General features: G+C 47.0%; 1 protein-coding gene across 1 annotated transcript in view; it reads right to left on the reverse strand.

Moving 5' to 3' along the window:
- The window catches only part of LOC143927810 (inter-alpha-trypsin inhibitor heavy chain H3-like), a 208280-nt gene that overhangs the window by 151775 nt on the left and 31092 nt on the right, over positions 1–25413 (reverse strand). The window contains exon 5 of the mRNA XM_077452192.1: positions 5911–6073. Within this exon, the coding sequence (XP_077308318.1) occupies positions 5911–6073 (163 nt within the window). The remainder of the gene's footprint in view (positions 1–5910; positions 6074–25413) is intronic.

The following is a 25413-nucleotide window of genomic DNA, read 5'->3' on the forward strand; positions in this document are numbered from 1 at the left end:
TGAAACGAAACACCGGGAAGGAGAGCAAGACGATGCAGTTAACCCGTAGTTTAAGTGGCTAGAACAGAGCGGGAGGAGAATGACAGCCACTTTCGTCTGCCAGGCAGAGAATCATCTGATGCTCCCTGTGCCCCCTTTTCACACAAATTAACACTGCGCTCAGGGCAAGTGCCCTCTCTGCCCACCCCTTGTACCGTCACTGCTTGCACGGTTACCAAAATACCATGCAATCAAAGAAACTCCTTTATGGGACCCTATTTCATTATCTAACATGTTATGGTTAAAGAGGGATTCCACTGGAAACAAAAATATTAAAAGCCAGCAGCTATAAATACTACAGCTGCTGACTTTAATAAAATGACACTCACCTGTCCCAGGGTCCAGCGATGTCGGCAGCCAAGGCCAATCGATCGCTCGGCTCTCGGTTGCTGCCGCCGCCATTCTCGGTGAGGGAGTCAGGAAGTGAAGTGCTGCGGCTTCACTTCCCGGTTCCCTACTGCGCATGCGCGAGTCTCGCAGCGCAATGGGAATGGTCCGCGCTGTCTCTGGGACCCGTGTGTGTCCCAGCAGACAGTGCACCAGGACAGGAAACAGCATAGACTCCCGTGGGGTGGGTGAAAGTCTTAGACAGATATCTGCACCCCTCCCCCCTTGAAAGGTGCCAACTGTGACACCGGAGGGGGGCAGGGTTCAGATGAGCGGAAGTTCCACTTTAGGGTGGAACCCCGCTTTAAAACCAACTAATGGTACTTTTATTCGTAATTCTATCACAAAACATTCTTTATGTGAAACCCGTAGCCACAAAGGGAGCAGAGTCAGGAAACTCTGCCACTGTATGTTTGAGGCCTAACCTACTCCTGGCTGAAGAGTTCTCCACAGAGTCAGAGTCTGATATTTTGTCTGATAGAATATCTGAGTTGTTCTCTGACACTGTGTCCCTTGGAGAAAGATGGGTTGATAGTGATACTGAGCACCAATTTGTGCCTATAGAGGAGGATGTTCCCTCACCTACTTGTACCTCCAGTAATAGGCCTGAATCCTCCACTTCCACATCTCCTGTGCCTGTTCTCTGTCTGGCAAGTTCTCTAGAAGAGGAGCGGTGGACTCACTATGCAAAAACCACAATTGTTGCTGTGCGAGTAAAGTTCAGTTACTAGAGGAGACAGCCTGTCCTTCGAAGTACAGATGTGCTGGTTCAGCCTAAAAGCTCTGATTCATGTACTACGGTCTACCCTATCTCTATATTTTTTTGTCTAAGGAGTCTGCCAATCTGCCTATTGCTGATCGTTATTAAGGGTGTCTTGTGCCTGATCCCCTCTCTCCCACATTTTTAATGTTCAAGAAATACACTTCACTCTTGTTTAAGCATAAAAGTGACTGGTACCCAATGTTTTTTTCTTGTTTATCACCCACCATGCCCACAAACCTGCACTCTGAGAATGTATGTCTGCCATCTCTGCTCCCAGAAAATTGGGGTAGGTGCTGCAAGTGGAAACCAGAACAGATGTTCAGCAAAAACCTGATTGGGGTTCTAACACTTCAATTATATCCAAAACCGCAAACAAAAGGTTTTGACATTGGAAGCACTCATTTGCTTTTTTCCTTACATTTTTGTAAATATGCTAATCTATAAATAATGAATATGCAAAAACTTACATGTTAAAGTGATAAAGTCTATTTTTTTTCCTTTAAAAATAATAAACATGTTTTTGTGTCCATTCAGATACAGAGCCGTGGTTCAGCACCATCCCATCTCCTGATTGGCTGACTTTGACAGCAGCAGGAGCCAATGCACCGCTGTTGTGTTTCAGCCAATCAGGGGAGAAAGTCTCAGATGGCCGAGGCACTCGTGCCCTTTGCTGGATAGAGATGTGGGTTAAATAAGTATTAGGGGTGCTGCTGCACACAGTTTTTTTTTTATCTTAATGCATAGAATGCATTAAGATATAAAACCTTCTGCCTTTACAACCACTTTAACATCTCCCTGGCCATCTGATGTAGCCCTTCAACTGAGTCTTTAAGGATATCAAAAGGTTTGGTTTAAAAAACAAAAACAAACGTGTTATAGTTACCTCCTCTGTACAGTTGGTTTTGCATAGAGTGGCCCGATCCTCTGGGGTCCCTCAGCAGTGCTCCTTGCTCCTCCTCTTCTCGAGTGCCCCGTTGGAGAGCCACTCTTCCTTGGGCCACTCATGTGGGCATGCTCCATTGTCCGGCTGCTGCGTCTATTGACATAGATAGCAGGACTCACGCCCCCCCACCCCCCGCGTCATTGGATTTGATTGACAGCAGCGGGAGCCAAGATACTGACTGGAGCTGGAAAGACCTGGTTCAGGTAAGTAAAAGGGGGCTCTGGGGGGCAGCTGCATAACAGGAGGTTTTTCACCTTAATGCATAAAGTACATTAAGTTGAAAAACCTTCAGGGTTTACAATCCCTTTAAGGGGAGGGTAGGACAGACTTCCTGACCACGTGACCACTGTAGTTGGCTGTCACAGTGGTCACATGATCAGAAGCCCCACTGCTCCTAATCATAACTAGAAACTGGGAACTGTTGTTGACTGTGCTGAGAGCGTGCACACTACACATACGTGCAGCATATGGGCATCAATTCTCACCCTTCTTGCTGCCACACGTGTATTTTATGTCATTGGCAAGAGATTAAGTAAGGATTATAATATTAAAGTGGATGACACTCACATACCTCCCAACATTTTGAGGTGGGAATGAGGGACACCTACTAGCAAACCTATGTAGGCATAGGACACGCCCCCTGTCACACCCCCTTAAAGGAAAATTAACCAAACAAAAAGGTTCATTAAATCCACAAGGGCTTTTTTTTTACCACTAATATTCCTTTATATTGGCTTTTAAAATTTACAAATGCAGCAATTTAGAATTTGGATGAAAGGTTCAGCACTGGGAAACACTGTTTGAAAGATAAAAAGTGCATTTTATATAAAATTATATAGATCAGACCAATATGAGGGACAAATGAGGGGGAAAGAGGGACAGAGGGACATTGCTCCAAATCAGGTACAGTCCTTCAAAATCAGGGACAGTTGGGAGCTATGGACACTCCTATTGCTACTAAAAGAATTAGATAGTATTGTTTGTGAAATTATAATGATGATAGGGGCGCTAGAGTAAATATAAATATCAAAAAAATGTGAGAATTTGATAATCAAATGGTATCTAAAATAATACACACCATATTACAAAACTGCAATAAACAAAAAAATTACAACCAAAATATAGTGAAAAACATTAATAAATAAAGTCCCAATTGGGTGATGACACCAAAAGGAAAACAAAAAAAAAACTTAAATAAATATAACTCCAAAGTCCAAAAAACAGTGATTTTTTTCAGTGAAAAGCTCCGTCCCTTCACCAAAAACGTATGGACATAGAAACAACACCCCACTTGTGAAGATAAAGATGTCTTCCAAATGGCTGCTTACATATGTCGGTGCCCAACCTGGCACTGGGGCTGCTTGCTTAAAACAAACGTTTCGTAATGGATACGTAGTTCCTCGTGGTGTAGGCGTGCGTTCCACCAAAGGACAGCCGATAACCAAGGACGACCGGAACTAGACGTAAACGAACGTGACTGGATACCGCCTCGACGTACGTACGTTCATCAAGGAAGATTACTCAGTTTCAATCACAAGTCACGAAGCTGGAGTATAAAATCAAACCACTAATTACGTGCAACTCAGATCATGTAACATATGTGCTGGAATGTCCCTGCTCCATGCAGTATGTAGGTCGAACTACTAGACAGCTAAGAATTAGAATTAATGAACATCTTACAAATATTAAGAAAGGATTTCCCAACCATAGCGTGTCAAGGCATTTTAAAACGCATCACGATAGCGATCCTTCACTCTGTAAATTTTACGGGATCGATAAGATCTCAAAACATTGGAGAGGAACACACATGAAAAGGGAAATATCAAAAAACGAAACGAAGTGGATATACAATTTAAAAACTATGCAGCCTCTAGGAATGAACATAGAGCTCGATTTAAATTGTTTTTTGTCCAATGATTGAAAAGTCCCTCGTATTTCTCGTGTTTAGGTATTTTCCGTCATTTCTTCATTTTTTTAATTCATTTAGCGTTTTTTTTCTGGCCTATGATGTGGGCTTTTGTTGGTTTTTCCTCACGTCTGGTAGCCAGAGATAATGCTGGATATATTTTTGGTAATGGTAATAATATATTTAAGAACTTTATATATTTCTTTATTAGAAATATTTAATTACCAATCAGGAAAAAATCCCTCTTTTTTGTCTTATAAGTGGTAGAAAAAAATTTCCAGACTACAGATTGACATCTAGTGGTCAATTTGGAAATTACAAGCAACTTATCCCTGTTTTTTTCCAATGGATATTTCCATTGGATTAATATATGCGTATTTTTCTAATTTTATTTTTTTTACTCTCTAAGTTCTGGCCTATGATGTGGGCTTTTGTTGGTTTTTCCTCACGTCTGGTAGCCAGAGATAATGCTGGATATATTTTGGTAATGATAATAATATATTTAAGAATTTTATATATTTCTTTATTAGAAATATTTAATTACCAATCAGGAAAAATCCCTCTTTTTTGTCTTATAAGTGGTAGAAAATTTCAAGACTATAGATTGACATCTAGTGGTCAATTTGGAAATTACAAGCAACTTATCCCTCTTTTTTCCAATGGACATTTCCATTGGATTATTATATGCGTATTTTTCTAATTTTATTTTTTTACTCTCTAATTTCTAGCATATACAATTCATCCCTTCGTTTTTGGGTTAATACGTTTTAAACGCTTATTTGCTAGTTATGTTTTAATGTACCATTATTGTTGTTAGCCTTAAGTGGGACTGAGGCTGCGTATTAAATTAAGTATTTCTCGATTGGTCTATGGATTAATCGAGACACTATAAAGAACGCTGACTTTGTGACTGGGTACGCTTCCTGATGACGTGTCAAACGAAACGTACGTCGAGGCGGTATCCAGTCACGTTCGTTTACGTCTAGTTCCAGTCGTCCTTGGTTATCGGCTGTCCTTTGGTGGAACGCACGCCTACACCACGAGGAACTACGTATCCATTACGAAACGTTTGTTTTAAGCAAGCAGCCCCAGTGCCAGGTTGGGCACCGACATATGTAAGCAGCCATTTGGCCCTATGTTTTTTTAATTTATTTTTATTATTAAACGGTGTTACGCTATGGATTTTTGTTTGGCTTTTTTTATGACCTATCTGAGTCTATGAGGAGAAGCTTCTGTCCATACGAGGTCCACCTTATTCCATGTGAGCAGGGAATCAACCTGCATAAGCCTATTTGACTATCTTTTTAATTAAAGTAGTCAACAGCATCTGGTAAGAAGACATCTTTATCTTCACAAGTGGGGTGTTGTTTCTATGTCCATAAGTTTTTGGTGAAGGGATGCTTCATTACGTTATAGAAGATTCCAGCAGTCTTTTGATTTATGGATTCAGAAGGAGCTTTTCACTGAAAAAATCACTGTTTTTTGGACTTTGGAGTTATATTTATTTAAGTTTTTTTTTTGTTTTCCTTTTGGTGTCATCACCCAATTGGGACTTTATTTATTGTTTTTCACTATATTTTGGTTGTAATTTTTTTGTTTATTGCAGTTTTGTAATATGGTGTGTATTATTTTAGATACCATTTGATTATCAAATTCTCACATTTTTTTGATATTTATATTTACTCTAGTGCCCCTATCATCATTATATCTTCAGCATGACAAGTTTTCTTCTTGTTCTTCTAGGGAGCAGCTATTAGTTGTTTGATTCACTGACTATAGGTCAATTTGATATCTTTTTTATTATTTTTTGTGGCGCGGAGTTTATTAGTTGCTGTGTATCAGCCACTTTTTTTCACATTGTTTGTGAAATACCTGAAAGTTTCTGACAACAGTCTTTGGTTGAATTTTGATGAGCATTTCATATTTCCCATGATTACGCTTCAGCATTTCTTCATAAACCAACTCAAATGTCACTTTACTTTGTGCGGCTATATTTACTGACACAGTAAATTTCTCTGTCTTTCTGCCAGAAGCCCTAGAAATGAAATAAAATTCAAAAATATTTGTTATTCTTTAAATAAGAAAGATCATTAATCACTAAGGTCTCATTCACATGGGAGCTGATGCCTGTGGTCTGTAAATGGGCTGTGTATTTATGGTGCTTGAACCGCCAGGCTCTGCGTGCAGGCAGCCCATGTACAGTAAGTGTATAGGGATGCAGTGACTGCAGTGGTCTTGCCAAACTAATCTATCAACCTTCTATGAGGAGTTGAGCTGCCATCTAGATAAAGGAAGGCCTGTAGATGTGGAGTATCTGGATTTTGCAAAATCATTTGATACAGTTTCCCATAAACTTTTACTGTGCAGTAAGGTCTGCTTTGGTAAGGTCTGTTGGCATGGACCATAGGGTGAGTACATGAATTGAAAAGTGGCTACAGGGGTGAGTTCAGAGGGTAGTGATAAATGGGGAGTACTCGGAAGGGTCCGGGGGGAAAGTGGGGTCCCCCAGGGTTCTGTCCTGGGCCTATTCCTATTTAATTTATTCATAAACAACCTGGAGGATGGGATAAACAGCTCAATCTCTGTATTTGCGGACGATACTAAGCTAAGCAAGGCAATAACTTCTCCGCAGGATGTGGAAACCTTGCAAAGAAGATTTGAACAAATTAATGGGGTGGGCAACTACATGGCAAATGAGGTTTAATGTAGAAAAATGTAAAATAATGCATTTGGGTGGCATTAATATGAATACAATCTACTCACTAGGGGGAGAACCTCTGGGGGAATCTAGGATGGAAAAGGACCTGGGGGCCCTAGTGACAGGCTCAGCAATGGCATGCAATGCCAAGCTGCTGCAAGCAAAGCAAATAGAATATTGGCATACATTAAAAGGGGATTAACTCCAGAGGTAAAACAATAATTATCCCTCTAAAAGACTCTGGCTGCACCTAGAGTATGCTGTCTAGTTCTGGGCACCAGTCCTCAGGAAGGATGTGGTGGAACTGGAGAGTGTCCAAAGAAGGGCAACAAAACTAATAAAGGGACTGGAGGACCTTAGTTATGAGGAAAGGTCACGAACACTGAAGTTGTTCTCTCTGGAGAGGAGACGATTGAGAGGGGATATGATTTCAATGTACAAATACCGTACTGGTGACCTCACAATAGGGATAAAACTTTTCCGGAAAAGGGAATTTAATAAGACATGTGGCCATTCACTAAAATTAGAAGAAAAGCATAGAGGGTTCTTTACTGTAAGAGCGGTTAGGATGTGGAATTCTCTTCCACAGGAAGTGGTTTCAGCAGGGAGTAAGGATGGGCCGAACACCCCCCCCCCCCCCCAGAACATGCGAACGGGCAAAAAAATTGTTCGAACACGCGTTAAACACCGTTAAAGTCTATGGGACACAAACAGGAAAAAAAAGTGCTAATTTTAAAGGCTTACATGCATGGTATTGTCGTAAAAAGTGTTTGGGGGCCTGGGTTCTGCCCTAGGGGAAAGGTATCAATGCAAAAAAAGTTTTAAAAACTGCCGTTTTTTTGGGAGCAGTGATTTTAATAATGCTTACAGTGAAACAATAAAAGTGTAATATTCCTTGAGATTTTGTACCAGGCGGGGGTGTCTACAGTATGCCTGTAAAGTGGCGCATGTCTGACAGCAAAATTACATTTTTAAAGGAAAAAAAGTAACTTAAAACTACTCGCGGCTATAATGAATTATCGGTCCCGGCAATACACGTAAAAGTTCATTGATAAAAATGGCATGGAATTCCCCCACAGGGGAAACCCGAACCTAAATGTAAAAAAAAAACGTGTGGGGGTCCCCCCAAATTCCATATCAGGCCCTTATCCGAGCACGCAACCTGCCAGGCCATAGGAAAAGAGGAGGGGACAAGAGAGAGCCCCCCCCAAACCATACCAGGCCACATGCCCTCAATATTGGGAGGGTGCTTTGGGGTAGCCCCCCAAAGCACCTTGTCCCCATGTTGATGGGGAGAAGGGCCTCATTCCCACAACCCTTGCTCGGTGGTTGTAGGGATCTGCAGGGCGGGGGGCTTATCGGAATCTGGAAACCCCCTTTAACAAGGGGACCCGCTGATCCCACCCCCCCCGTGTGAATTGGTAATGGGGTACAAATGTACCCCTACCATTTCACAAAAAAAGGTCAAAAATGTTTAAAAAAAAGACAATAGACGTTTTTTGACAATTCCTTTATTAATGTCTTCTTTTTTCCCCGCTTCTTCTTCGGTGTTCTTCTTCCTCCATCTTTCCCCACTTCTTCCTCAATCTTCCTCCATCTTCCTCTGGCTTCTTCTCTGAATCGTCGACAATCCGCCCTAATGGTAGTCTCCCGCTGTGTGACGCTTCTGTTCAGGTGACAGCTCTTATATAATGGAGGGCGGGGCCACCGGGTTGCCCCGCCCCCTCTGATGCACGGGGACTTCTCTATAGCTTTCCCCATGGTGTCAGAGGGGGCGGGGTCACCCATTTACGTAAATAGGTGACCCCGCATCCCTCTGACAACACAGGGAAAGCCATAGGGAAGTCCCCGTGCATCAGAGGGGGGCTAATTAATTCAACACAAAGTACAAAATATTGGGGTTTTTTTCAAAATTGTTGCTCATTTTTTGTTTATTGCGCAAAATATAAAAACCGCAGAGGCAATCAAATACCACCAAAAGAAAGCTCTATTTGTGGGAAAAAAAGGACTTCAATTTTATTTGGGTGCAACGTCGCATGACCACACAATTGTCAGTTAAAATTCCGCAGTGCCAAATCGCAAAAAATGGCTCGGTCATTCTGCAGCCAAATCTTCCGGGGCTGAAGTGGTTAAAATAAATGTAAAGTCTGGTTTTAAAAAAAAATAACAAACATGTTATACTTGCCTCCTTTGTGCAGTTGGTTTTGCACAAAGCAGCCTAGATCCTACTCTTCTTGGGTCCCTCTTTGCTGCTTCTGGCCCCTCCCACCTGTTGAGTGCCCCCTCAGCCAGCAGCTTACTATGGGGGCACCTGAGCCAAGTCACAGTTCTGTGTGTCTATTCAGACACGGAGCCCTGACCTGCCCCCTCTCTCCCTTGATTGGCTAACTGACTTTTATTGACAGCCGTGGGAGCCAATGGTGCCGCTGCTGTTTCTCAGCCAATCAGGAGAAGAATACCGGAGTACTAAGACACTTGTGGACATTGAGATGAGGCCCAGGTAAGTAATTAGGGGGTGCTGGAGAGGCTGCTGCATAGAATGCATTAAGATAAAAAAAAATCTGCCTTTAAAACTCCTTTAAAGACTGTCTATATTTAGAAAATGTCACTTAAATCTAGAACCTTGACTTCAATTCTCTACTGCTGAGAAGAGTAGAAACATCAAGTCAATGGATGCATATTTGTTTTATTTGTCAGAAAATCAGTGTGACATTTTTTGTTCCCACATTTCAGTTTTAATCAGGAGTTCTCTTTTTATTAGGGATTTTTATTTATTACAGAGTTAAACCAGCCAAAGTAAGATTTGTACTACAGTAGATAAAGATGGCTAGCTTTTGAAAAGTTGGATTCTTAAAGTTCTGTTGCATATGTTGATGTCACCATGTTACAGTTCAGGGACAATTCTATACTGTTTGCTTGATCTTTTGTAAATAGCTGAGCGGCAGGTGAGATAGGGCAGAGGACGAAAGGGCTTTCAACCTAAGTATACTATATATATTGTGATCTGAGATAGCTTGGGAAAGACAGCCAGCCAGTTAGTTTGGTAAAAGCAAGCAGTTCTTATATTAGAAAAACAGATAAACAAAAATAGCTTTCTTCAGCCAGGACAAAGTGGTTGTACAAAAACATGAATGTATACAGCAGGCTAAAGGCCAATCTTTAGGTCCCGCACTGAGGTTGGGGGCACCTCTGTGCCAGACAGTAGTGATGGACGAACTTCCGACGGGACGTTTCGCGAACGATAGTTCGCGAACCGGAACGTTCGCGGCGGGCCCCATTGACTTCAATGGGAGGCAAACTTCGCAAACCTACAGGTCTAATTTGCAGCCACAAAATAATTAATAGCTGTGCAAACATAGTCCCACCACATGGCAAATGACATAACACATGTATGAGGTGAATCTGGGATCGAAAACTACAAGCATTCTGTTTTTATATGGGAACTTGTTGTGACAATTCAGGACTGTGGAGCACATGAAGGCAATGGAGGAGAGGGAAGGTCAGGGACCAGGGTAGGCAAAGAAGAGGGTGCAGGAGATGATCACCAGCAGCGTGACATACAGCAATGACACCTGCACCGTAATAGAGTCATCTGACAGCAGCACCGTGATAGGGAGCACTGACATCAGCAGCGTGACATACAGCAATGACACCTGCACCGTGATAGAGTAATCTGACAACAGTACCGTGATAGAGAGCACTGACATCAGCAGCGTGACATAAAGCACTCACACCAGCACCGTGATATACAGCACTGACAGCAGCACCGTGACAGAGAGCACTGACATCAGCAGCGTGACATAAAGCACTCACACCAGCACCGTGATATACAGCACTCACAGCAGCACCGTGATAGAGAGCACTGACATCAGCAGCCTGACATAAAACACTCACACCAGCACCGTGATATACAGCACTGACAGCAGCACCGTGATAGAGAGCACTGACATCAGCAGCGTGACATAAAGCACTCACACCAGCACCGTGATATACAGCACTGACAGCAGCACCGTGACAGAGAGCACTGACATCAGCACTGTGATATACAGCACTGACACCTGCACCGTTATCAGCCCCAGGAGAAAGTCAGCATAGCACTGGGATGGTGGGAGCCCCTCATAATAAGCAGCCCCAGGAGGATGTCAGCATAGCACAGGGATGGTGGGAGCCCCTCATAATAAGCAGCCCCAGGAGTAAGTCAGCACAGCACAGGGATGGTGGGAGCCCCTCATAATGAGCATAGCACAGGGATGGTGGGAACACCTCAAAATATGCACAGCAGAGGTACAACCCCAGGAGGAAGTCAGCACAGCACAGGGATGGTGGGATCCCCTCATAATATGCACAGCAGAGGTACAGCCCCAGGAGGATGTCAGTACAGCACAGGGATGGTGGGAGCCCCTCATAATAAGCAGCCCCAGTAGAAATATGACACCGCTCAACCTCTTCAAAGAGGAGGGTACGGGCATATAGAACGGTGTGCTTTTTTTGGACAAGGAAGTGAGACAAATGAAGAAAGAAGGTCTCTGTGCTCGATTAAAAAAATTGTTTATAGACATATACATGGTCTACTGGTCACATGTGTTGAATTCCTCCGAGATCCATGCCTCATTCATTTTTAGAAATGTGAGGTAGTTAACACTGTCGTGAGCTAGGCGAGTACGCTTATCGGTCACGATCCCCCCTGCTGCGCTGAACGTCCTTTCGGACAGGACACTGGATGAGGGGCAAGCCAACAGTTCCATTGCAAATTGGGCAAGCTCTGGCCAGAGGTCAAGCCTGCCCACCCAGTAGTCCAGGGGTTCATCACTCCTCAGAGCGTCCACATCGGCCGTTAACCCGATGTAGTCGGACACTTGACGGTCTAGGCGTTCCTTGATGCTGGATCCGGATGACACCTGTCGATGTATCGGCTGAAAGAATGACCTCATATCCGAAGTCACCAACACATCTTCTTGCAGGCGCTGTTGGATTGGTACCCGCAACTCCTTCTCTGGGAGTGGGAATTGCTCCTCTGCCAGCGCAGGCAAAAGCAGAATGCAGCATTTCTCAAAGAAAGGCCTGGAAGTGCTGCATTCTGACAGCCCTCTGTGATGGCGGTAACATTTCCGCCATTTTGTGTTTGTACCGGGGGTCTAAGTACGTTGCCACCCAGTACTGGTCCTTGACCCTTATGCTTTTTATACGGGGGTCCCTATTAAAACACTGGAGCATGAAGGCCCCTATTTGCACTAAAGTGGAAGCGGTGTGGTGGCCTGGCTCCTGCTCATCATCCAGGATAATGTCGTCCTCTTCATTCTCCTCTCCCCATCCACGCACAACAGGGATCCCAGAAAGGTTTAAAGCATGCTCTTCTTGCTCCTCCTCATCCGCCCTGGCACCATCCTCCTCTGACTCCTCTTCAGACTCCTGTTGTTGACTTGTCTCAGATAGAGTAGCCCCCCCTGGGAATTCATCCAGCATTGCGACTTCCTCATCTTCCCGCTCCTGCTCCTCCACAGTTTGATCAATGACACGACGCAATGCACACTCCATAAAGAAGGCATAAGCTACCATGTCACTGATGGCGCCATGGCTGCGACTGACCAGTTTGGTGATCTCCTCAAATGGGCACAGAAGTCTGCATGCATCACGCATGAGCAGCCACTGGCACGGTGAAAAAAAACCCAGCTCCCCAGAACCGGTTCTGCCGCAGAGTTCATACAGGTAGACGTTAACTGCATGTTTCTGCTGGAGCAGCCTATCAAGCATATAGAAGGTTGAGTTCTATCGCGTCGGGCAATCGCAAATAAGATGTCTGACCGGCAGATTGTGTCGCCACTGAATGTCAGCAAGGCGAGCCATGGCCGTGTAAGATCTTCTGAAATGGGCCGAGATTTTCCTTGCCTGCTGCAAGATGTCCTGGACCCCAGGGTATTTGACAACGAATCACTGCACGACCAAGTTTAAGACGTGTGCCATGCATGGCACGTGCGTGATTTTGCCCTGTTTCAATGCGCTAAGCAGATTGGCACCGTTGTCGCACACCACTTTACCAACTGTCAAATTGAGCGGTGTTAGCCACTGATCTGCCTGTGAACGCAAAGCTGAAAGGAGTGCCAGGCCAGTGTGGCTCTTGGCTTCCAGGCACAACAGACGCAGCACGGCATGGCAACGTCTCACCTGGCATGTCGAATAGGTTCTGGGGAGCTTGGGCGGCGCAGCGGAAGAGACGCTAGCAGCGGAAAAGGAGGAGTCAGCTGAGGAGGTGTCACGTACCTAGTAGTTGAGCCTGGAATGCAGGGAGCGGCCCCTCGTATCCCCTGGCTAATGAACCCCTGGAGATGGAGACAGGTATTCAAAAGTTCAGGGGGCACAAGTGCCTGGCAGGTAGGACTGGTCCGGATAAGCAGCTGGGCACCGACAGCAAGTTGGTAGAGCTGATGGTACTTGACTGTAGCAGGCAGGCACAAGTGCGGAGACTGGCTGGTAGGTGGGCGTCAGGAACCCCAACAGGTAAACAGGAACAGCGGAGTCGGGTACAGGCCGGGTCAGCAGGAATCGATCAGCAAGGTACAAGAGGATGAGGCGGAGACGTGGTCAGACAAGCAGAGGTCGTAGGCAGGCAGCAACGGATCAAGGTCAAAGAACAAGCCGGGTATCAAGGATCAAGGTAACAGGTACTGGTACAGAAAGCAAGGTCACGGACACGCTGTAGACTGGACAGCACGGATGGAAGGGAGCCAGTGACTTAAGAAGACCTTAGGGCGCCAAACGGACGTACGACGGGTCAGCGCGCCCCCGCGAGTAGACGTGCTCCCGTTCGTGACCCACGTGCGTGTGCGCGCTCGTTCGTGTTGACGCGAGTGCGTTCGTTAGCTTTAGCGCGCGTCAAAGGGAAACGACGGGCTCTCCACGACAGGTTTCTACGGGTAAGTCTCCTGTGTATGGCTGAAACGTCAGAGTGATCGTGACAGGAGGAGAGGGAGGAGGATGGAGTAGGAGGAGGAGAAGAAGAGTCAGGCCTGCATGCAATCCGTGGCGGTAAAACAAAATCTACACGGGTGCCACGGGTTACATGCTTGACGGCCGTCAGAAGGTTCACCTAGTGGGCAGTAAAAGTGATATACCTTCCCTGCCCGTGTTTGCTAGACCACGTGTCTGTGGTCAGATGTATCTTGGCACCGACACTGTGTGCCAGAGATACATTCACTTGCCGCTGAACATGGCCATATAGCTCTGGGATGCCCTTCTCTGAGAAATACTTCCTTCCTGGGACCTTCCATTGTGGTGTTCCAATGGCCACAAATTTGCGAAAGGCCTCCGAGTACACCAGTTTAGATGGCAGTAGTTGGCGGGCTATGAGTTCTGAAAGCCAGCTGTCAACCGTTGGGCAAGAGGGTTATCCGGCGTCATCATTTTTTTATGCTCGAACATTAGGCCCACGGAAGCCTGCCTTTTTGCAGAAAAACGTGAGCTTGGCGTGATGGAAGGTGGAGTGGAGGACAATTGTGAGGAGAGAGGAGAAGAAGTAGAAGACGAGGCTGGACGGTGAGAGCCTGCAGTGTGGCTTTGTGTGTTCCGTTGCTCCCACTTGGCTCGGTGATGGCTGCCCATGTGCCTTCTTAAGGCGGTCGTCCCTAGGTGAGTGTTGGGCTTACCGCGACTAATGCGTTGACTGCAAAGATTGCAGATGGCAACGCTATTGTCAGCAGCGGACACGTTAAAAAAAGCCCACACTGCGGAGCCATGTGCCGGTGTCCTGGGAGCACCAGATGTGACCGTACATGCTCGATGACTCGCTCCTGATACATCTGCAGTCTGCTTTGTCCCTCCTGTGCAATGTAAGTTATTCCTGCTTCTCCTCCCTATCTGCTGGTCCATATCTCCCTCTGAACTCCCCTCCTCTTCCTCTCTTGTGGGCACCCACGTGACATCACTAGACACGTCATCATCAACGTCACCTTCCCCACCGCTATAAGTAGAGATCTCGGAGTAGGCAGCAACACCAGGGACCAACCTCCTCCTTGGGCTGATCTGGGTACTGTCGTCAGACTGCTGAGTAGCGGTTGTTGCTACCTCCTCTTCCTGATCCAATACCAAGAGTGGCTGCGCATCAGAAATGTCCTCTTGATATGGATCGGAAAATAATTCCTGTGACTCAAGCGGAAGGTATGTGGTGGTGGTGTTGTTGGTGGTAGTGTCTTTGGGGGTGCACATAGCAGAGAGTGAAGAAGAGGGTGCAGATCGAGAGGATGAGGAGGGTGCAGAAGAGTAAGGCTGAGCGAGCCATTCAACCAAGTCTGGTGCGTCCTTTAAAGTAATTGAACGCACCTTCTGCAACTTCCCACTTTGGCTCAAGCCTGTTGCTCCTGCCCTAGCCCTACCACCCCTGCAGAAGGGCCTGCCTCTTCCTCTGCCTGTCATTTTTTAAATGACCCTATGACAAAACTCTCAGTCCTTATACCGATGAAGGACTGCTGCAGTATAGGGCAGCGGTCAGCAGTAGTGCACCTCAACCCTATGTATTGTGGACCGATACCAGTCCTTATAGAATAGCAGACTGTACCTCACTCAACCCTATGTACTGTAGCACCCTAGACAGACCAAGTTACCAGTCCTTATAAGGACTTTTGTGGACCAAGTAGGTTGTGTGTGAGTGATTAGCAGACTGTACGTCAGTCCCTATACTGATGAAGGACTGCTGCAGTATAGAGCAGCGGTCAGCAGTAGTGCACCTCAACCCTATGTATTGTGGACCGATACCAGTCCTTATAGAATAGCAGACTGTACCTCACTCAACCCTATGTACTGTAGCACCCTAGACAGACCAAGTTACCAGTCCTTATAAGGAGCTTTGTGGAACAAGTGAGTTGTGAATGATTAGCAGACTGCAGCAGAAGGGCAGCAGTCAAGTATAATATTCTTTCTATATTTGGAAGAAAGAATATTATACGTGTACAAGCCTATTACCATACCACTGATACCAGTCCTGAAAAGAACCTTTGTGGAACTAATAGTAACACTGCTTCCTGCCTGTCCCTATATAAATTGACAAAACAGAGGCTACTGGAACAATAACTGGAATAGCACTTTTGTGGACCTGATAGTAACAGCTAATGATGATGACTAAACTGACTGTCCCTACAGCACACCGTCCTGTCCCTTTCTCTAAACTGACAAAAGACACTCAGGCTGCTGCAACAATCAGTAGCACAGCAAACCTATATACACCTAACACCTATACCAGTCCTGAAAATAACTTTTGTGTACCAAATAGCTAGCGATTTGGGTCACTGTAATCTCTCCCTGCTCCACACAGCAACCTCTCCCTATAGTGACAGAAGAAAGAATGTAAAATGGCTGCCGGATCGGGTGTATTTATAAGTTAGGGGGAATGTCCAAGTGTCCATGTGCTGTAATGTCTCAATTGGCTGTCCTGTACCCCATGATGGATGTGTCATCATAGGTCAAAGTTCTTTTACACAGTAAACGCGGAAGTCCGCCGGGCGAACGGCGCCAATAGTCCGCCGAACGGGCGGACCGCGAACAGCCGAAATTCGCCGCGAAACGACCGCCGGGCGAACCGTTTGGCCATCACTACCAGACAGGACACAAGGTGGGCCAACAACCAGTGTCTCATTTTGCCTGAGAGCAATTCACTCACTGCTTGTAAACCTCTTTCTTCACTCTACTTCCCTGACACAGGTACTGGATCCTTCCTATTGCCTTTCAAGGCTAACCCCTTCAGGACCAGTCTCCAAAACTTTCCTCCTATAAAGGGACCACAATTCAAATATCAGGGAGATGTATCTGCTGTCCAGGACACATTTGAGTTTAAGCAGTGTATCAATGCTGTTGTGGCAACACAACAGGATGATCACCCACTTTAACAGCACATAATAGCTACAGTTTCAAGTACACAAAGCTGTTTATCGTGTTAGTTACAGTTGAGGATACCTCAAAACTATAGTAGACATGGAGTTGACAAACACACCAATAGCATGCTTTTTCATGACAGACCTAAGTTCTTGCCATTCTTTGAAAGGCTTATACACAATCCTCTCAATCATCCATAGAGCATGTGAGTGCATTATGTGTCATCTTATCTTTGCTGATGTAGCACCCTGGGGTTTAGTCAGGGAGCTCCTCACAAATTTACTTGCCAAGAGTAGTTATCTTGATCGATTGATAGAGATCTATTGATTTCTCCCTAAGTTTGGCCTTGTTGCACTTTTCTACCACTAGGTGGCCGGGGACTTGGTGTACTAGATGTGAGAAGGGGAACCCAAGGTCAGGTTATGGGTATATGGGGTATCTCAGCCAATGGTCACGGTTTTCTTGAATCCCTTGGCCTACTGGGAGAGCCTATATATTTAGGTGAAGTCGGGTGATCTATGTTCTGTGCCACCTAGATGGCTGTCTGGGTGGATGTGTGTCGTATGCCCTGGGCTGCTAGGCTAGAGATTGGGCCTATCCTGAGGGGTATCTGGCTGCTTGGCTGTGTTAGGGCCTATCCAGAATTGAGAGAGCAGCGCAGGGTTAGGATTGCAGTCCAACCAGAAGTGACGGTTCTGCCAACCAAAGAACTCATCAGTAGTCGGAGGTAGAAGGGAAGCTTTTGCCACCAAGAGACCAGTCACCTTTACCAGGGACCACAGTGAGTAACTGAAGCAGGTACCAGAACCATATTCTTACCGAATAGAATAGAATGTAGTAAGAAAAAATCTTCTGCCTTTAAAACTCCTTTAACCTCTTGCCAACCGCCTCACGCAGATATACTGTGGCAGAATGGCATGGCTGCGCAAAGCCCCGTACAGATACGTCGTGCCCTTTAAGAGCCACCAGAAGTGTGCCTGCTGAACAGCGGGGGACCTGATGAGCATGGCCGGCTGGTGCGATCGCTGCCGCCCCCACAAGCGATCGCGTGCACGAGGGCCAGAATGGGGATTTTTGTGTGTAAACACACAAATCCCTGATCTGTCAGGGGAGAGGAGACCTATCGTTTGTTCCTACTAAGTAGTAACAATGATAGGTCTCCTCGCCAGTCAGTCCTATCTCCATACACTTAGAACACACTGAGGGAATGCACATTTCAAAAGTGTTGCTCTTTTTTTGTTTATAGTGCAAAAAATAAAAACTGCAGAGGTGATCACATACCACCAAAAGAAAACTATTTGTGGGAAAAAAAGGACGCAAATTTAGTTTGGCTACAGCATTGCTTTACCGCGCAAATGTCAGTTAAAGTGACGCAGTGCAAAATTGTAAAGAGTGCTGGTCAGGAAGGGTGCAAAAACCTTTCCGGGGCTGAAGTGTTTAAAGACTGCCTATATTTAGCAAATTTCCCTTAAATCTAGGACCTTGACTTCAATTTTCTACTGCTGAGCAGAGTAGAAACATCCAGTCAATGGATTCATATTTGTTTTATTTGTCAGAAAATAAGTGTGATGTTTACTGTTCCCACATTTGACAGTTTTAGTCAGGAGATATCTTTTTATTAGGGATTGTTGTTTTATCACAGAGGTAAACCAGCCAAAGTAATATTTGTGCTACAGTAGATAAAGATGGCTAGCTTTTGAATAGTTTGATTTTTAAAGTTCTGCTGCATATGTTGGTGTCACCATGTTACAGTTCAGGGACAATTCTATACTGTTTGCTTGATCTTTTGCAAATAGCTGAATGGCAGGTGAGATAGGGAAGATGACGAAAGGGCTTTCAACCTAATAAGTATACTATATATATTGTGATCTGAGATAGCTTGAGAGACAGCCAGCCAGTTTGGTAAAAGCAAGCAGTTCTCTTATTAGAAAACAGATAAACAAATAGCTTTCTTCAGCCAGAACAAAGTGGTTGTACAACAAAATTAGTGTATACAACAGGCTAAAGACCAATCTTTAGGTCCCGCAATGAGGTTGGGGGCACCTCTGTGCCAGACAGGACACAAGGGGGGTAAGCAACCAGTTTGCCTGAGAGCTCACGATCCACCCACTGCTTAAAGCGGGATTCCACCCTAAAGTGGAACCTCCGCTGATCGGATCCCTCCCCCCATCCGGTGTCACAATTGACACCTTTCAGGGGGGAGGGGGGTGGAGATACCTGTCAAAGACAGGTATTTTCACCCACTTCCGGGCATAGACTCCCGTGGGAGTCTACGCCATTTCCTGCAATGCCGCCCTGTCTGCTGGGACACACACGGGTCCCAGTGACAGCGCAGAGATTTCCTATTGCACGGTGCGGCTCGCGCATGCGCAGTAGGGAACCGGGAAGTGAAGCCGATTCGCTTCACTTCCTGATTCCCTCACCTAGAATGGTGGCGACAGCAGCCGAGAGCCGAGCGATCGATCGGCCTCGGCTGCCGGCATCGCTGGAACCCGGGACAGGTGAGTGTCCATTTATTAAAAGTCAGCAGCTGTAGTATTTATAGCTGCTGGCTTTTAATATTTTTTTTTGGGTGGAATCCCTCTTTTTTTTTTTTATAAATTCTTTTTATTTGTTTTAAAAGAAAAAAAGTACAGAACATAGCCTTGGGGCATTCCCCGGCTCAAACAATACAACACAACAGGTAAGGCAGAACACCTAAAACACTATCAGCCTAACCCAAAGAACATACAACAACCAAACCCCATAGCTTGCTGCTAAAATTGACAGGAGTAATGTAAGTCCCAGTAAGTAACATTAAGCATAGTGATGCACTATAGGCAGTCTACCAACAGAGATCTACAAGTGGGCGTCAACCGGATACTCAGGCATCCCAAACGCTACCCTAGAGAGAGCTTACCAGAGGAGTTGTCTACTGGATAGATTAGGTTGATAACCCAACAGGGCTGTCCCGCTCCTCAATCGTTGTCTCAGACTCCAACCAGATATTCCAAACCTTCTGAAACTTCTGAGGGCAACCCCGGATGAGATATGCTTCTTTGTACAGTGGTATTGCAAGGTTAAATAATGATTTCCATGCACTCAGGGTGAGGGTCGCTGTAGGGGCCCTCCACCGAAGCACAACAAGTTTCCTCGCATAAAAGAGTAGCAGCCCCAGCAGTGTGCGGACTGCCCGCGAGGGAACCAAAGCATCCACCAACCCAAGCAGACACATCTCCGCCGTTTGAGCTATAGGGATCGTTGTCAACTCAGTAATAAAAGAGAGTATTCTTGACCAATAACGTTGTACCACGGGGCAAGCCCAAATCATATGAATGTACCCCGCCAAATCCGCTCCACAGCGCCAGCACTGTGACGAAGAGTCAGGGTAAATCCTATGAAGTCTACCTGGGGTGTAATAAAATTTATGTAGTATTTTAAATTGAATTAGCCGATCTGTTGAGGAAATCAAATGTCTAAAGGGGGAGTCCCAAATATCCTCCCAGTCCTCCCCATCCAATCCCGGCAGCTCCGCCACCCAAAATTCCCTACGTTTTTCCAATCCACTATGAACTGAGGGCTGCAAAGCCTTGTAGATCATGGACAATGGTTTAAGCAGCGACTCCTGACGTAGAAGCGACTCCATACTAGACTGGTATAAGGTCAGGGGCGAACCACCAAACTGAGTCCCAAAGGCATGACGAAGCTGCAGGAATCGGAAGAAGTACACATTGGGCAAATTAAACCTAGATTTAAGCTGGTCAAATGTCAGCAATGCACCATTCTCACAAACGTGGTGTAGACACCGAACGCCCCTCGACACCCACACAATCGGATCCGGAATAGAGTAGAATTCAGGTAGAGAGGGATTGAGCCACAATGGAGTATTAGGAGAGAGCACTCGGGGCCCAGTCGGCCGGTGGCCACACACCCCAGACCACGCCCTCAGCACCGTCCTCATCGAGACTGTGAGAGGATGCGGAGCTCGAGGGCCCCTAAATAAAACGTTCCGCAGTGCTTCGAATGAGCCCACAATGGAGGCCTCCAAGGCAACAGCTGCGTTGGTGGCATCCGAGGTAAGCCAGCCATGGGCATGCGTGAGCATCGCTGCCATGAAGTAGAGAAAAAAATTAGGGCACGCCAGGCCCCCCTGCGTCCAAGGTCTCTGTAGTATGGACAAGCGGAATCGGGGAGGCGTGGCGCCCCACAAGAAACTGGAGATGTGTGAGTCTAGTTGCCGAAAAAGAATTTTGGGTATCCACGTTGGAGAATGGCGCATTGCGTATAGGAGAGGGGGAAGCAATTTCATTTTAATTAAATTAATTCGACCTATTAACGTAAGGGGGAGATTGGCCCACACTTTGAGCCTATTCTGTGTGGTTTGTAGGATGGGAAGAATATTAAGTTTACAAAAATCCTGTACCCTGGGAGAAATGATGACACCAAGATACTTAATTTGTCCCGCCCACTGTAGCGGAAGTGAGGGGTCAGCCAGCCTCCTAGCACCCGGGTCCATTGGCAGGATCTGGGACTTGTCCCAGTTAACCCTCAGGCCGGACACATCCGCAAAGCGGGACAAAAGCTCCAACGCCGCCCGGAGGGACGGGCCGGGATCCCGGAGGAAGAGAATAATATCATCAGCGTACAGTGCAATCTTTTCCTCCAAGGATCCCACCCGCACCCCCCGAACGTCGTCCGAGGATCGCAGCGCAACCGCTAAGGGTTCTATCATCAAGGAAAAAAGGGCCGGGGATAGAGGACACCCCTGTCGGGTGCCCCTCTCCACCGGAAACGGAGAGGACAGCACACCTCCCAGTTTAATTTGTGCATTTGGTTTCTGGTATAACAGTCGAATCCACTTCCTATAGATGGGGCCAAAGCCATATAATCTGAGTACCTCCTCCATGTAGGCCCAGGACACTAAGTCAAATGCCTTTTCAAGATCTAAGGCCACAAGAACCCTGGTGTCCTGGTCCGTAGAAGGGATTTGCAAATGAGTGAAAACTCTACGGATATTGATATCCGTTGACTTCCCTGGCATGAAACCAGTCTGGTCTATGTTTACCAAAAACGGGAGGATTCCCATCAACCTGGTGGCTAACACTTTTGTTAGTATCTTCAAATCATAATTGAGACGGGATATAGGACGGTATGCCGAACAATAGGAGGCATCCTTCCCCGACTTAAGTACCAGAACTTTGTGGGCCTGTGTCATCGAGTCAGGTAGAGATCCGGTCTCCAAACAAAGGGCATATAATTTATGGAGTCGTGGGACTAAATCAGCCATGTACATTTTGCACCAGTCACCCGGAAGTCCATCAGGGCCCGGCGTCTTATTAGGAGGTAGGGCGCGGATTGCTGCTTCTATTTCAGTGATTGAAATGTCTGCTTCTAGTAAGGCCACGTCCTCCCCCGTCAAACCCATCAGTGAGATACCCTGAAGAAATGAGAGGTGCTCAGGGGACAACTGCTCAGTGGTGGATCCATACAATGAGGAAAAATACATTTGAAATTCATTAAGGATGTCACTAGAAGTCACACCCCCTGTCGCAGTATGTATCATGGGTACAACCGTTTGAAATTTGGGGTCAGCCACCAGACCGGCCAAAAGCCTCCCATTCTTGTCCCCGGACTCAAATATCCTGGCTCTAAGTGACCACTCCGAGGAGGTCGTCTTATTAGATAGGTGTAGAGACAGCTCTCTCCGGGCCCGTGCCAGGGAGGAATATGCCCCAGGAGAAGGATCCGACGCAAACTCCCCCTCTGCCATACACACAGTGGACTCCAGGTCCTTAGTCTCTGAGGCACAGTCCACCCTGGCAGCCTTTATGGCCGATATGTAATCCCCTCGTATAGTTGCCTTGAAGGCATCCCAGGTGATCTGTGGGGTGGACACATTATCATTACAGTCCCAATATTGAGCAATCTTCCCTCGCATATTCTCCTCCACCCGCTCATCTCGCAGCCAGCAAGTCGCTAGTCTCCAGCCACCCCTGCCCCTCTCCCCCCCAAGCTGCAGAATGACCTCCAGAGGGGAATGATCTGAGATTCCCACCGGCAAGTATGCTGCCGAGGCTATAAATGGAAGCATAGCCGGAGAGCAAAAGGCCAGGTCTATTCTGGAGCCCGAGCGGTGGACCGCAGACAGGTGGGAGAAGCGCTTATCCTGTGGATTCTTCCATCTCCAAACCTCCGTGAGCTGCAGGGCCGTAGCCCATTGCTCCAAATCCGTATCCGGAATCCGTAAGTATCCAGAGTCCTATCCAGAATACCATTAAAATCACCCGCTATTAGAAGTCTCGTTACCATATGAGGAGCCAGCCTGTCATACATCGTGTGAAGCACAGATGTCGAAAAAGGGGGTGGAACATAGATGTTCACAATCGCAATCAACTGGGCTTCAATAGACAGCAGCAATATGACAAACCGACCCCCCGGGTCCGAGATAACATGTTCAACCTGGCAATTTAGTGATCTATTTAGGAGAATGGACACACCTCTGGCATAATTAGAATATGTGGCATGAAAGGACTGCCTCATCCACCTCCTGCGTAGGGCCAAATGTCTACTGCCCGTCAGATGGGTTTCTTGTAGAAAAAGAATGTGTGGCTTGTGCGTTTGTAAATACTTAAACATAAGTGCTCTCTTGAAACGGCTATTTAGGCCACGCACATTCCAGGACAACAATTTAAGCTCCATCCCGTACATACATATATAGATAATAGAGCAGTCCATCGGATGAAGGGGGAGAGCAAATCGCTCTGTCCCCCCACCCTCCGACCCGCCACACCCATAGCAGTATGCGCTAACCAACACCCACACATAGTAAATAGTGCATGTACTCAAGTATATATATAGCATTAACACATGAAAATTTAGCAGCAAGCAAACAACCCCTGCCAACCCGCCAGAACCAATGAGGTAGGTCAGCTTCATCCCCGAACAAAAACTGGAACAGTCTGTTACCAAAAACTAATCGCTGGGCAAGTAGAACCAAGAAGGTCTATGTCCTCCACTCCTAGGTGATGCGATAACAGTACTTGAGTTGGAGACAGACTCGAACAAAAGAAAAAGAGAACAAAAAAGACAATCGAAAATCAAAAAACAAAAAAGGAGAGGAGGAGGGGACAGCGTCCCCTAGTGTAACCGTCTTCCAAACGTTAATGCTCCGTTTATTGCAGGATGCAAAAAAAACACCAAAAGGACGAAACAGGAGCATAGGAGGTAATACCGTAGAGGAGTAAGGCCGTCGTAGGACAGAAACATGCATCAGCTCGGCACCCGGAACCATCGCAGACAGGGACTCCCTACCGCAGGGCAGAGAACCAGGAGTCCGCCTCCTCTGGGGAATCAAAGAACTTTGTAGCGCCCGCATGCACCACACGTAGCCGGCTCGGATATAGCATACTGTAAGGAAGGCCCTTCTCCCTGAGGCGCCGACGGATGTCCTGGAAGGTTTTCCTCTTCTTCTGTAGATCCGCTGAGAAGTTGGGTTACAGATGTATTTCGGCGTTTTCATACTTGAGGTTAGGATGTTTTCTGGCTTCACTTAGGATGCGGTCCCGATCCCGATAGTTAAGGAACCGTACTAGGAACGGTCTAGATGGCGCCCCAGGTGGTCGACGGCCAGTCGGAACCCTATGTGCCCGTTCCACCACGTAGGTCGGTGAGACAGGAGTCAAGTCCAGGATGCCTTTAAAGTAGGCTTCAGCAAAGTCCGCAGGGCGATCTCCCTCGGAACCTTCTGGCAATCCAAGTACCCGCACATTGTTCCTCCTCAGGCGGTTCTCGGCATCATCGGATTTAGCCACCAGCATTTTAACAGTGCCCTCCAGCGCCTCGATGCGACGGTCATGATTAGCGGTCAGGTCTTCTGCGGCTGATATGCGTGATTCAGATTCCGTGAGGCGGCCTCTAAACTTATGGAGGTCCGCCCGTATGCAGTTACATTCCTCTGCAAGCTTGTCAATACGGGTCAGTAGCAAGGATCTACTGTTTTCAATGGCAAGTAGGATCACCGCCGTGTGAGGTTGGGACCTCTGGGGAAGAAGGGCCCCCCTGCCCCGACTCCATGTTTAAATCAGCTAACAAACTGTGGAGGCGGTCAGTTGAGGCGGTAGTAGGGCGCTCGGCTTGCGCCAGCTGCTGCTTTTTGCTGGAATGCGGGGTAGCGGTTTTGTGCTTCGCCGGCATGGAGGAAGGAGAGATGGGTAATAAAGCAGTCGCTGACGTACCGGAGTGTAAGACCAAGTCTCTCCCAGGTGACAAAGTTCCAAATGGACAGAGGCAGTCGGGTGACCAGATAAACAGCAGAGCAGCAGCAGCAGCACTTAGCAGCAGCAATCTCAGACCAGCAGTTGCAGCAGTAGGATGGGAGAGAAAGGCTGAAGGGAGCAGGGGAGGCCGGGGTCACACTATGTGGCAGCTGAGTCCAGGCAGCAACAACAACAGCAGGGCTGGATATAGAGGAGAGGTGAGGGCAGGCAGAAAGTCCCCTAGGCCTGAGGCACCTCAATGGGACTCTGCCCCTGCTTTGGCAGCCCTGGCCAGGTCAGCATGCGATGGGGAGGCAGGTCAGGGTGGGCTCGGACCCCCAGGCGAGGATCGGCGCGGCCGCGACGGTCCTCCGCGGCCGGCCGCCGCAGGAAAGACCAGGGATTCACAGGCCTCACTAGGCCGCACTAGGCCGGAGCGGTCCGCGGCCCCCCCGTTCGCCCCCGAGGCCCAAACACACCACCGGAGCACTCAGGGGGGAAGCTCAACAGAGGTGGATGGTGGATGGGGACCCCCTACCTCCCGATGTGGCCTATTTCATCCAGTATCCTTGGGCCTCCGGAGCG

Source organism: Lithobates pipiens, unplaced genomic scaffold (assembly GCF_037356315.1).
Source record: "Lithobates pipiens isolate NorthernLeopardFrog02 unplaced genomic scaffold, aLitPip1_a1.2 Scaffold_23, whole genome shotgun sequence".
NCBI lineage: Eukaryota > Metazoa > Chordata > Amphibia > Anura > Ranidae > Lithobates > Lithobates pipiens.